The 13,613-nt window shown below is 40.4% G+C and overlaps 1 protein-coding gene across 2 annotated transcripts in view; it reads right to left on the reverse strand.

Moving 5' to 3' along the window:
• The window catches only part of MORC4 (MORC family CW-type zinc finger 4), a 53,174-nt gene that overhangs the window by 37,584 nt on the left and 1,977 nt on the right, over positions 1-13,613 (reverse strand). For both annotated transcript variants that reach the window (XM_038587999.1, XM_038587998.1), the window contains exons 3-5: positions 8,761-8,893; positions 3,154-3,371; positions 2,366-2,513 (exon numbers count right to left, since the gene is read on the reverse strand). In XM_038587999.1, coding sequence (XP_038443927.1) covers positions 2,366-2,513; positions 3,154-3,371; positions 8,761-8,893 — 499 coding nt within the window. The remainder of the gene's footprint in view (positions 1-2,365; positions 2,514-3,153; positions 3,372-8,760; positions 8,894-13,613) is intronic.

The following is a 13,613-nucleotide window of genomic DNA, read 5'->3' on the forward strand; positions in this document are numbered from 1 at the left end:
AGAAACAATATAAGCCAAAACTCAGACACATATTTCTTTCCCTATCAGTACAAAGGAGCTATAAATTACTTGGTTTGAAGATCACACAATACTTAGAGGTATTCCTAGTCTAAACAAATCGACTGTTTCATAGAAGTGGTGAGCCAAGTACAAAAGACAAAAAAAGGGAAAGTGGAAATGTCTGATTTGATAAATCAAATGGATGTCAGCTACTCTCAGACTGGGATCTTAAAATAGATCCAAACTTTCTGGGTACTGCTGGGTAGGTCATTCAACATCATCCACTCTAACTGAATAAATAGAAGAATGAATCAAAACCTACTTCTGATTTCAGCAATAGTATAAGGACTAATGAAATACCAAGATTCCCTAGATCTAATCCTATTTCTTTGAGGAAGGAAAAAAAGGTTGCCATAGAAACAGCATGTATCTGCTAGTCCTCTGAAATATCATTTATGGAATTATCATTTAAATATAATAGTGCTCATATTCCTTTCACAAGGATCTTTCTTCTTCTCATAATCCTTTTGGGCTACTTAGCTTTGATCCATTCTGAGACCCTGGACTATATTGCTAACAACTGCCAGGGTGAAAAGGCAAGACCCATCTTTGTTCCTGGAAAAAAACCCAAAACAAGAGATGAGCTACAGAGAAAACATATATATCAGAACAGCCGTTCCCAAAGTTTGTTCTGTGGAACAGTAGTTCCCCTAAATACGAAATAAGTAGGGACACCTGGGTGGCTCAGTGGTTGAGCATCTGCCTTCGGCTCAGGGCCTGATACTGGGGTCCTGGGATCGATTCCTGCATTGGGCTCCCACAGAGAGGAGCCTTCTTCCTCTGCCTGTATCTTTGCCTCTCTCAGTGTGTCTTCCATGAATAAATAAATAAAATCTTTTTTAAAAAGAGAAGTAAGTAATAAGGGTTGTATGACTGAATAAAATTGAGAAACAATTCTTGGCCCTCAGGGCCACCTCAAGCTCTAGTGATACCTCCTCTCATACTTCAGCCTCTATTAGCTCAGAGGTGCTGTGTTGAAAATGTAAAAAACGCCCACCTCACTATAATAGTACATTCTGAATTTTCCAGGATGTTCCTGATTCTTGCTACCTCACTCCACTTGCACACATTCTCTAAGGAGGTTCCCTGCCCTCCTTGCACCCAACCATTCACCATTCAAGGAAAACAGGTCTGGAGAAACTGCTTTTTTTTTTTTTAAATTGGGAAAACCACATACTATATAGCTCTCTTACACATTTTCAAGGCCAACTGAAATAACATTAGCATAAGAAAGCCTCTGAGAAATCCTGCAAAAAAGCAACATGGTAAACTTTGTTTCAGACAGCTTTTCCCCCAGTTATTGACCATGGAATCTTTTATTCACATAACACCTAATACCATATAACTGAGAAACAATGTACAAAGAAAAAAGTCTTCTTAATGTGTTTAAATCATTGGAAACACCTCAGGAAAATGATCCTTTATAATATAAATTAAATTTACTTGAGATTTTTCCCAGTAGGACACAGGAAGATCTAAATTACCAATGTATATATATATTTTTAAAAATCTCCTTATTTTATTTTTAATTGAAAGTACTCTTTATAAAATACCAGCATACTTTATACAGTTTTACCAGCTAAGAAATGAGGCAAAATACTTGACCTAAGGAGAAAAAGAATGAATACATCTGATACCCTGTTCTGTTAAAGATACCAGTATCCCTTCTATCTTATATATAAGGTTTGTAGACTTTTGTGGACACTGTTAAATGTATTCTACCAGACATGACAAATTAAACAAATGATGACTTATCCTAAAGTATTTCCAGATGGTTTTATTAGCTCTAAACATATGATGTGAAGCCAGTATCATTATTATAGTTCAAATTTATCTGCTTCAAAGATTTTCATACTTCTAAGCCAGCTGCTCTGAAGGCAGAAATAAGAGGTCCTTATTTTCAAAGATCATGTTGTGCTTTGTTATTTCTCTTTCTCATACTTCATTTTCATTGTCAAATGCATAAAATAACTATCATTATTCTATCTCAAAACAATGTCCATGAATCTAAGAAATTCATAATGTATTCTGAAGATCTTATAATAATGTTGAACTGTCTTGGTTATTTCTGGCAATAGCCTCAGAATATGTGGATCTCCACTTTATCAAGCTCCACATCTCACCAGTTAAGAACCACTTTCTCAAACAGGAACTGTGGTTCAATGAAAGTGAAGGAAAGATGTGCAATGAGATCCAAATATGCATCCAAATTTATCTACTCTGCTTCTCTAGAGAGGGGTTTGTCAAGTGTCCTTCATCCTACTACCTTTGCTTACTTGAGTCTATCACCCCTAAGATACAATACCTGCGGATGTTCCAGATGAGAACCCGAGTGCCTTTTTTGCCTGGGATGGCGTCAAACTGGGACAGCAAGTCATTTTCACTGTTGAAAATGGAATAGTTCAAGATGGCTTCTAGGCTGGGCAAGGAGTCCTCAGTGATGATCATTTTTTGTAAGACCAAATACAGTCAAAGAAAAATGAGTATCTTAAAAGGATACGATCAATTTGGGACATCTGGGTTGCATGTTGGGACAAAATATAGTCATACAGTTGGAAGCATGAGCATTATTGCTACAGAAAAAAGGGAAGGGGGAAAATGGAGAAAGGTCACAGAGACACTCAAATTAGTCACCCTTGCAGACTACCGCTTTGAAAATACACTGTGAACCAAAGCTGTTTAAGAAACAGATCAAAGGCTGAATCTTTAGACTCAGGAAGCAATGAGTTCAAACTTTACTGCAGTGTTGCTTGGGTCTAGACAACCTGTCATTCTAATAGAAATAACAGCTTGTCTTAGGTGTATAGGGAAATGAGCCATTCTGCTCTCAGATAAGCTGACAAATACTATGTATCTCAAAAACAATGGAAGTTTCAATACAATAAAAAACATTTCTAAGCTTCTATCAACAGTACTTTTACTTCCAAAAGTATTTCATAGGGTGAAATTCCAGTTAAATTTAGGACACTTGAATATCTCTTTAAATATGAAAACTTTTGATAGCTGGATTTGAGCTGAAGACAAGAGATTTCTATTGTAATAGGCAGATCAGACTCATTCTGAACGGACATTCTCCATTTTCAGAAAGGATATTGTTTTGCTGGTTGAATGGAACAATTGGTACAATAACTGCCTGGGCCTGGACACATTCCAGATAGGTCTGTGATAGGAGTCCAACAGTGAGCGTACCCCCATTCTTGGTGAAGACAAGAGCGTCCTTTCCTAGCCGCATGGAACCTGACTTGAAACCATTACCAAAGATGCCGATGGGACACTGGCTCTTCTTTATTACTTTATCTGTAAAGCCAAAGCTGTAATTACACAAAAAAAAATCAGAAAGGTAAAAAGCATCCTAAGACAGGTTGACAGGCAGAATGGCTTTCAGATGAAAAACACTTATAAAAAGTCACTCCTTCTTTCTTCCTTTTGGTACCTCTGGGCAAAACTATCAAGTGAAAGCCATATGACATTACTATGAGGTAGCGGCCCTGGTTCTCCCGTGTGGCTGGTGTGTGTACAGATGCCTCCATCACAGTAGTCAGACTTGATGAACGTGAAGATGGCCTCTTCTTGCTGCCTAACAGGGAGAACTGGAGGAGGCCACGAGCAGCTGCCTTTCTTGTCTGGATAGAATGGTTGTGATTACTAATAGTAAAGTAAGGGTAGGGTGAAAAGGGTGGTTATCTCACAGAGCACATGGGTGTGGGTCACAAAATCAACCCACAGCAGTGCTGGTCAGAAATACCAGATGAGGCATCCCCCCTATATCACCTTCTCGAAATCTGAGAAGTCAGAGGTTGCGTATCTTAACAATTTCAACTCTCCACCCAAAGGATAACCCTTTCAATTCTTAACCTCTGCTCCATCTGCTGAGACAGTTTGTTGGAATGTGGTCAGAGAATAAAAATAGGTAATTAATTCTGCCACTGAATACCAGCAAGCAGCTGCGGTCTGAGGTCTCTCTTGTTTGATCAGGGGGCTTTCATTGGGTCACCTCGACAATCTCTGCAGCCAGATACTTTCCCTTTTCCTAGGCTCCCCATTCCAACACACAACAGAATAACAGAAGCAGAAAAGTGGAAGATACAAAATCCAGAATGATGATTGGCTCCTTCATAGGTCTTCTCTTGCCACAAATAAAATTTTAAGGACTGCTTCTCTCCAGACAAAGTGCATAATGTTGTACGGTAACATTCATTCAATAAATATTGACTGAGTCCCTATTATGTACTATGCATTGTGCTAAAGCACTGGAGACATGATGGTTAGTAAAAAAAAAAAAAAAAGAAGACTTGATTCTTTCTTTCATGGTTTACAGTCTAAGGAGGGATTTCATCTATTACAGATTAGATGCTTCTCCAATACCAATTAAGTAGACACTCTATCTGCCATGGCTGAGTGGTTTGGCCTTGGTTCTTACTCTTCTGAGCAGGGTTGAGGTGCCTAGTTTCTACTTCCTGAAGGCTGTGGCTTGTGCTTACGCCCTATGAAAGAGGGACCACCTTTTACTTTTCTATTTCAAAACATGTTACACAATAATGCCATCGTGTCCTTCTAGATCCTTCCTAGGAGCTTTGATTATCCTATGGATAATTCCACTCACAGTAAAAGGTAGTTTCTAGGGCAGAAGTTCCTTTGAAAATACCAAAAGATCACTGAGTTTCTGCTGTCTATGGGCCTCAGTAATCCAGGAAATGAACTTCTAGAAGCTGGTAAAATCCAGGCATTCCTAATCCTCTTGTGTAACAAGTGCCTAGAAAAGATTCTAGGAGTTGTTAGGAGGATTACATTATATACTGTCTAGGGGCACCTGGGTGGCTCAGTGGTTGAGCTTCTGCCTTTGGCTCAAGTCATGATCCCAGGGTCCTGAGACCGAGCCCCACATCGGGTTCCCTGCAGGGAGTCTGCTTCTCCCTCTGCCTATGTCTCTGCTTCTCTCTGTTTCTCATGAATAAATAAATAAAATATTTTTTAAAATTATATACTGTCTATACAATACTCTTTTAAACTATAAAGTAGTATTCAGAGCTTAATTTTGAACTAACTCTAGAAGTCATTCTGAGAACTGTCCTGCACTATCCTGTACCTCTACTTCAGATTGAATGTTATTACCAAAAACTCAGGGCTCTTCAGAGATAGTCATCTTACCTGTCACATGGAATAGATTTATGTGCTTATTTCGACTTAAATTATCTCTAGTGCCATGAAAGCTTCACTGAAGTAGTTTAAGGGAAAGTGGTGAATACAGGGAGAATATATTAAATCCCCTCAATTTCCCAGCTTTTCCTGCCTCTTCTGCCACTTAACATTCCTTTTTTCCTTTGTAAGTATAAACCCTCATTGTGTTACTTAGTTTGGAAGAGACCAAATGACTATATGAGCTTGAGGAGATTAAGTAATAGCACGGGGCCAGAAATCAGAAGTGAAAAGGATAAGAGAAGTTAGAAGAGAGGAGCCAGAAGCTCTGGATTTTGTTGTTGTTGTTGTTATGTTCCACTTAACCCATTTATGTTTCTTTTATGCCATTTATGTTCCCATGTTAGGTATTCTGCTTAACTGAAAATTGTGGAATGGATGCCACATACTGATCAAATAACTACCGAGTGTAGAAGCCCTCACAACCAAGAAGAGAATTGTGGAGATGCATTTTATGTAGTTTATGTGTTTATGTAGTTGGTATAGCTCCCTAATTTTCCGAATATCTCTTGGCTTAGACGGTGGCTTCCCTAAGTCCTGTTCTATCCTTTCGTGTAAGAGACACCAATGGTAGTGTTTACATGCCGGCAGGGGGGAAGGGCTTGGATGTCAGCTTTTTGAGTGGAATCCAGGGAGTCAGCAGCTTGCTCCCGAGTTCCTTAGAATGTCAAGATTCTAGAATCTAAAGAGATCAGCTTAAATTGGGACTCTGATCAATGAAACAAACCTCAGCAAATCTGTGGCCATATGAGGGCAGGCAGTGCTGTTTCCTAGATAAATGATACAGAATATAAAGCAATGGAACACTGCTAAACACAGTTATTCTCTGGCTGTTGATTTAGAAGAACAGACCTACTAGGAAATGCACTTCTGAGCAGAGGTGGCAAATATTTTAATCCACAGATCTGTGCCTCTTTTTAATCCCTTACCTTTGAAAGAGCTTTCCTACCTTGTGGAGAAAGGTAACTGAACATATAGACTAGCTGGCTCACCACTATCCCCAGAAGCTAAAGAGAATTCACTGTGGACTTGAAAGGAATTTAATAATAGGCTTTTCCTTCTTAATTTTATTTTCATTGGGATTCTGTATTTATGGGAGAAACTTGCTGCAGCTATAGAACTATTTTATTAGCTCAGAAAAAGGAAGAGTACCATGAAGAGTTGGAAACTATGGGTAGGATTATTACAAATGTTATCGGTGAAATAAGAGTATCAGTGGGCTTAACCATTCTGCACCATTAGAGGTAATTACTTTACTATTATATAAAAGTAATATGTCCCTAACCAAAACCAAATGAACATACTTAATTTTCAAAGCTACCTCTAAAGTCCAATTATTTATAACGAAATTGTGGTAAGTGGAATCCATGGCTAGGAGTTAGGATTAGACTAAATGAACTTTTAAATAAATGGGACCTCCTAGCTCATTAAAGTTAGTTTTAAGATATGATCACAAATAGTATCTGGTACATATACATTAATCCAGGACTCAGTAAAAAATGGTCTAAAATTAATTTTTCAGTATGAAGAACAATGGCCCAGCTCAAATTAGTGGGAAAAATACTTGGTATGGTAACGCCAAAAAATGGTATGACAAGTAAGTTTCTGCCTGTTTTGCTATTTTGTTCCTTGGGGAGGGAACAAAATTATGAATGCATGATACTTACCCCTTTATCCTTCAGCTCAAATGCCACATCTTCAGGGTAGCCTGTTTTGATTCTCTAGACTAGGTTAGGTTAGAGCCTTCCATTATATATTCTCGTTGAAACTGTAGTCTTCCTTCATAGCACTTACCACTAGGTGAGATAACCTATTTAGTTGTATTACTGGTCAATTCTTTGCTATACTTCTCACTAAACCATCAGCCCCTTGAGGGTGAGGATCCTGTCTATCTGGTTCACCACTTTATCTCCAGTGACTTTCACATAGGGGCTCAGTAAAAATTTGTTGAATGAATCTGGAACAAAAATTTTGATTACTTTGAAACCACCCTCCTCTTTTCTCTTGCCTTATAACTATAAGCTCCAGCTTTCATAGAGGTAGTTCTGCCCACAAAACGGAAGGCACTCAGATTTACTGGGCCCACTATCTGGCACCCATGTTGCTGGGATAAAGTGTGGTGGAAAGGAACTATTAAAAAATAGGGAAAAAATGAATACATATGTAATTAGAGGTATCAATGCTTTGGTTCCATTCCATCTAAAATTGTATTTTTTTAATATTAGCTTGAGGAGCTAAATGTAATGCTATAAATTAAAAGATAGGGCCAACTCTATGCCTTTACCAACATACTGGCCACATCTTTATCTTACTTCTAGAAGCTTTCCTCGAATATTCTTCTGATTATGCGGGTCTGAGACACCAAGTACACAGGCTGCTGAGTGGTAAAACCTGACATTTTACTTGGTTAATGCCCAAATTTCATTTCTTTGCTTTGCTGGATCAAAGGGATTACCCTATAAACGGGGTTACAGAATTAGAATGCCTTCCAAGAGAACTACGACCCATGCTTAAAAAGGGAGGATAGAAGGAAGGAGTTGAGGAAACACTTGTCTTTTACTGAGTAATAAACGAAGATAATCAAGTAGAAACTTATATTCTCAACTACAAACATTTTCAAGTGATTAAATGAACTGAGAGTGGTGACAGAAATCTCAGCCACCAACTTCAGCAGGTAGAAGAGAGAACGCCCTAATTTTGCAATTCTACTGCAACACTTTCCAAGATGATGTGTATGAATGTCTTCTATTCATCTTTCCTGGGGCTTGGTTATACCCAAGCACATTCATGCATTTAATCCAAAGATCATCCCAACTGCAATACTTCTGATCTAAGAATGAGTTAAGGCTAATATCATTTGGAGGAGGTCTCAGACCAGTCAAGGCCTTCAGGTCCTTAAGCTTGCTATTCTCTGCCTGAACTCTTATTCCTTGCTCCCTGATCCTTTACCCTGTTAAATTCTACTACTCACTCTCAGATTGCTTTATTTATTTATAAAGATTTTGCTTATTTATTTATGAGAGATACATACAGAGAGAGAGGCAAAGACACAGGCAGAGGGAGAAGCAGGCTTCCTGTGGGGAGCCTGATGTGGGACTCAATCCCAGAACCCCAGGATCATGAGAGCTAAAAGCAGATGCTCAACCACTGAGCCAGGTGCCCCCAGATCTCAGTTTAAATATCACCTCATCTAAGAGGCTCTGTTGACTTCCTGGATCAGATATGGTTCTCCTCCTGGCCTACCCCATTGCATCCTATCCTTTTCTAGCATACTTGTCATTTTTAAATTATGATTACTGCCTCATTGTCTGAATTGCCAGCTAAACTGTAAGTTCTATGAGGGCAAGAATAGTGTCTACTTCATAACCAGTGCCCTGGCACATAATACATGCTCAATAAATTATTTGCTGAGTGAATAAAGGGAAAGCGAAATATTAAAGAAAATTATGAAGCCTTAAATAGAGTTCATGAACTCGAAACAAGAAAGAATGAAGGCATTTTTACCTGAGCATTCGGTGTAGTTTATGAGGTGTCATCCCACATCCATCATCAGTAAAGGTCAAACAAGATTTATTCTTGATCTCTTCAACATCTATAAAGACTGTCCTGGCAGATACATCTGGATCTACAGCATTATCTGCAAAAGGTAGAAATCTGTAATATTAGATCCCTTTTTCTAGTATTTCAGTAAAATCTCTAGTTCAGTGCCCCAAGACAAAGAAACTCGCCTTTATTCCCCCTAGGTGGATGTCCCCAAAGGTGGGCAGGGTGTGCACTTACTAGGTTATGGGAACAATAGATATGATGACAGGTGGGATTGTGAAGCTGCTTTCTAGATTTCATATAATGACTGAACTGCAATGTGCCTTTCGCCCTTCACATTTCGGGATCTGTAGGAAAAATAACTCCTGTACACAAAGCATTTTGCTCCATTTTTATCTTTTTTTTTTTTTTAATTTATTTATGATAGGCAGAAGCAGGCTCCATGCACCGGGAGCCCGACGTGGGATTCGATCCCGGGTCTCCAGGATCGCGCCCTGGGCCAAAGGCAGGCGCTAAACCTCTGTGCCACCCAGGGAGCCCTGCTCCATTTTTATCTTATTCCTCTTTCTTACCTTTCAGGTGCTTCACTGCTCAGGAGCACATACAGTTAAAGGGTGGCTATGGGGAACAGCTGAATTTGCAATTTCAGTACAAATTGATGCATACTATACATGTTACAGTGCATCTGTGAACATTTTGTTTTCTACTTTTTTACATCACCTCCTCTGTTAAAGAACACAGATATTATCACTGTCCCTGTTTATGGCCTAAGAGGCCCTGAAAGAGGTAGAAGTTCAAATGGAAACATTTAATGCCCGCCCAGATTCCAGTGAATGCTAACAAGAATGCTTAGAGAGAAGGAGGGATTCTGCTTCAGTACTTTGTAAAAGTATTAAAGGTGAAGCTGTCCCACTCTCATCAAATAGAGAACACAGAATTAAAGCAGAAAAAAAATTGTAGGTCAAGCTTTAGATTCCTCCTGAGTTAGGTCTTCAAAATGGGCTCATCATTTACGATTCCAAAGGCACCAATATAACCACATTCTAACATATGTGCAAAGTCTACAACCCTAAGGGGTGCCAATGTCTAGAAGCCACATCTTTTATGCCAGAAACTACAGTTCAACTGTCACTCATTGACACATGGACTGTAAAAGTTTCATTAGGACTCGCTGGCCCCGAGGCACCTGAGTGGCTCAGTGGGTTGAGCATCTGCCTTTGGCTCAGGTCATGATCCCAGGGTTCTGGGGTTGAGCCCCGCATAGGGCTCCCTGCTCAGTGAGGCCGCTGCTTCTCCCTCTCCCTCTGCTCCCCTGCTCCTGCTCTCTCACTCTCACTCTATCTCAAATAAATAAATAAAATTAAAAAAAAAAAGACTCACTGGCCTGAGTGGGAGGGCAGTTTATATGATCTATCAAATGGGTTCCCCAAGCACTCCTGTCCCTACTAGCTCTTTCACCAAGACTGAGACCTTCCCTTTCACCCCCTTTCCCTTTTTTTTTTTTAAAAAAAAAGATTTTATTTATTCATTCATGAGAGACACACAGAGTGAGGCAGAGACACAGGCAGAGGGAGAAGCAGGCTCCATGCAGGGAGCCCGACATGGGACTTGATCCCGGGATCCCAGGATCATGCTTGGGCTGAAGGCAGGCGCTAAACTGCTGAGCCACCTAGGCTTCCCCCACCCGCCTTCCCTTTTCCCTGGCATCGCCACATGGCTGGGCTGAGAGAGCCAGGTGGGCTCCTGGCTGTATACTTGTCCCACTACCACTGTTGAAATTGTGCCATTTCTCCACTGGGAACATCCCTTACAAGCAAGAGAAATATTACTCATATTCAGAATATCAATTTTTATAATTAAGTTCAGTTACCACCACCTAGATGTGCATAACGTTCACCAAATAAAACAAGACACAGAGTGATTTCAAGGGCCATAAAGATGCTGCCTGTGTTCACTGCTAAACCCCTCACAAACTGTCACCCCAAAAAAGTCATGACAGCAGTAAACCATCACCAATAGTCCCAGAAGGGAGGTAAGAGGTCTGATAATAGTCTATCTTTAAGGGCTAGGTGGGGCCAAAGCCTTGGGTCATGTGGTAAAACAAGTGGGCCAACTTTCATCAGGAATTGTAGGTTTGACATGCAATAGAGGTTTTATCAGAAATACAGTGTTTTACTTTGTGTGAGAGGCAGCAGGTTTTTTTTGTTTGTTTTTTTTTTTTTTTTTTTTTGAATTGACAGAAGGATCCAGCACTGGGAAGCTACCTACACTGTTTCAAGAAACCACTTGGCAAGCAGACCCAGAATTGTTTTAGGACTTATCAGTCACTCTTGCTGGCAGAAAGCCAGGGCCATTGAGACGGATACCTTTACCTTGTCAACCGACAGGGCATCGTTTCTATTTTGAAGGCTTTGGACACAGGAGAAAGTTTTTCTAACACTTCATGAACATTCACAAATCAAACACGTAACACCTATCAATTCCAATTCCAAGTTTATGTGACCACACATTCAATGGGTCTGCGTGTACTTCTCACAAAATCACTTTTCTTCCTTTCCTGTTTACTGCAGATTCTGCCCAAACGTTATTAGATGCTTTTTTTTTTTAATATGGAAACATACCAGAGCATTTTAACACAGGCACTTCAGGGGTTACAACGTAGCTTCCCAGGGAAGCTAGACATTTTATCTCCTTGGTTAGAGGCTGCTGGGGTCCAGGGTGGAGGGGCCCAGCAGCAGCCAGGGGTGGCCCTAGCAGCTTAGGACAAGACAGCAGCAGGCGGCAGTAAGCCCAGCTTTACACTTATCTTCCATCTGAAGTAGCTTTTCCCTTGGCCTCAACAAATGAACTTATAATAATAAGGCACCAATCTGGTGGCTGGTTTCAATCCGATCTCTTGCTGCTGAACCTTCCAAAAATTTACCAACCTGTAGCACATGCTATCCCAGCCGGCACTGCCTATAAACAGGCAGGACAGCAAGAGAGAACCCCTGCTCCCTGCCACTGCCCCCTACTTAGGCAAGAGCTACACTACCAGAGCCTGGGATGTCTTTATCCCCCTAACCTGGCCCATACAACCTCATGTGCTCCCGGATCCCAAGAAGTCCTCTCTCTCCTAACTTGGCCCATGCTCCCCGGAGCAGGAGGACCCTATCTCTGCCTCCCCTTGCCCCCCTTAGGCAAGAACATGAGAAACATGATCCTAGGGAATCTATCTTCTCCTGTTAACCTGGTCCACCCGACTTCTGGTCAATAAATAAATAAATAAATAAATAAATAAATAAATAAATAAAAGCATTCCAACTGAATGAAGCCTCATAGCTCATCAGAATCTGGGAGGCAGTGAGAAACTGTCCTGTGATGGCCTCTCTGAGGTAGCCCTTTGCAAGCCTCCCATCCTCTTCTATTCCAGGAGGGCCCTATGTGGATTCCTGCAAGGCTGCCAGGGCCAAACTGCTGCCATACAGACATCCTACATGTATCTAAAAGCATTCTTGTTTAAAATTAAGGTCACCATCCTTCCAACACAAGCCTATTCATCCTCTGTTCCATATATATAAATATACAGATACATATACAAATATACACACACACATAGACACACAGAGCCAGCATTCAAATGACCACAAGTTTGATTCAAAAATTATTTTTTATCTCTCACTCTCTCTTACCCTATGTATCCCTAAACTCTCTCACATCTAGCTTTTTCTAGTCCCATTGTCACTTTCTTAGTTTACAGTTTATTCCATCTCATCTGGATTATCACCGTAACCTCCTAGTCAGTCTTTCGAAGCCATGGCTCTCCTCCAATCCATCTTTTACACACTGCTGCAAGATTAACTTTCCTGAAGCACAGTTCTGATCAGGACTTTCCCCTGTTCAGAAAACTTCAGGCTAAAAAGCCAAATACCTGGGTCTCCTGGTCCCACCCTGGTCCCAGGCCGCCTTTCTGACCTCATTACCTACTTGGTACTTGGAGTAAAAAGACCTGCACTTGAGTTCTTGACCTGCCACTTACTAGACATGCAACTTTGGACAAGTCAGTTCACTTCTTTGACCCTCTGTATCTTGATCTGCAGCATGAGAATAATAATGATGATAATGACAATAATAATATTAATGATAATCATGCCATATAATAATATCTCAAGGGGTACAGTTAAAAATGTACTTGTGACAGCCCTTTAGAAACTCTCTAAGGATCTACAGTTGTGACAATTTGTAAACTCCACGCTCTAAAGAAACTCAATGACTCCGTATTCTTTGTGCCTTTGTTCATGCAGTTGCTTCTTTTGCCTGGAATGCCCTCCCCTCCCCACACCCAAATCCACATGTCCCAATCCTTCAAATCTCAGCTCAAATGTCAGCTCCTCTACAAAGCCTTTCCTAACCCTCCTCTTCCTGGTAAGCTGGAAGTCATCCCTCCTTCCTCTGAATTCCCACAGCACTCGAAATGTAGATCTTTGCTGATATGTCACTTTCTATTTAACTGTTACTCAAAGCATAAACCTTATATACCTTCTCCCCCTACTAAAAAAGTGAGACTATCTTGTATTCATTTTTTTCCTGCCATAGTGGCCTTGCCCATGGCGAATGCTCCATAAATATTCACTGAATGAAGGAGTCACTAGAAAATTAATGCATGAATGGAGGAGAAAAATATTGAGAACAAACCTAAAATGAAAGCTTTGGATTACCAGTAACACTTTGCTCTCCTTTTTCTCTCTGATTGTTAATGTTACCACAAATAGCTGTGATTTGGTGTCAAAAACTGCATTCCACATGCATGTGCACAGGGACACGTGTCTGTGTAT

Source organism: Canis lupus, chromosome X, assembly GCF_011100685.1.
Source record: "Canis lupus familiaris isolate Mischka breed German Shepherd chromosome X, alternate assembly UU_Cfam_GSD_1.0, whole genome shotgun sequence".
NCBI lineage: Eukaryota > Metazoa > Chordata > Mammalia > Carnivora > Canidae > Canis > Canis lupus.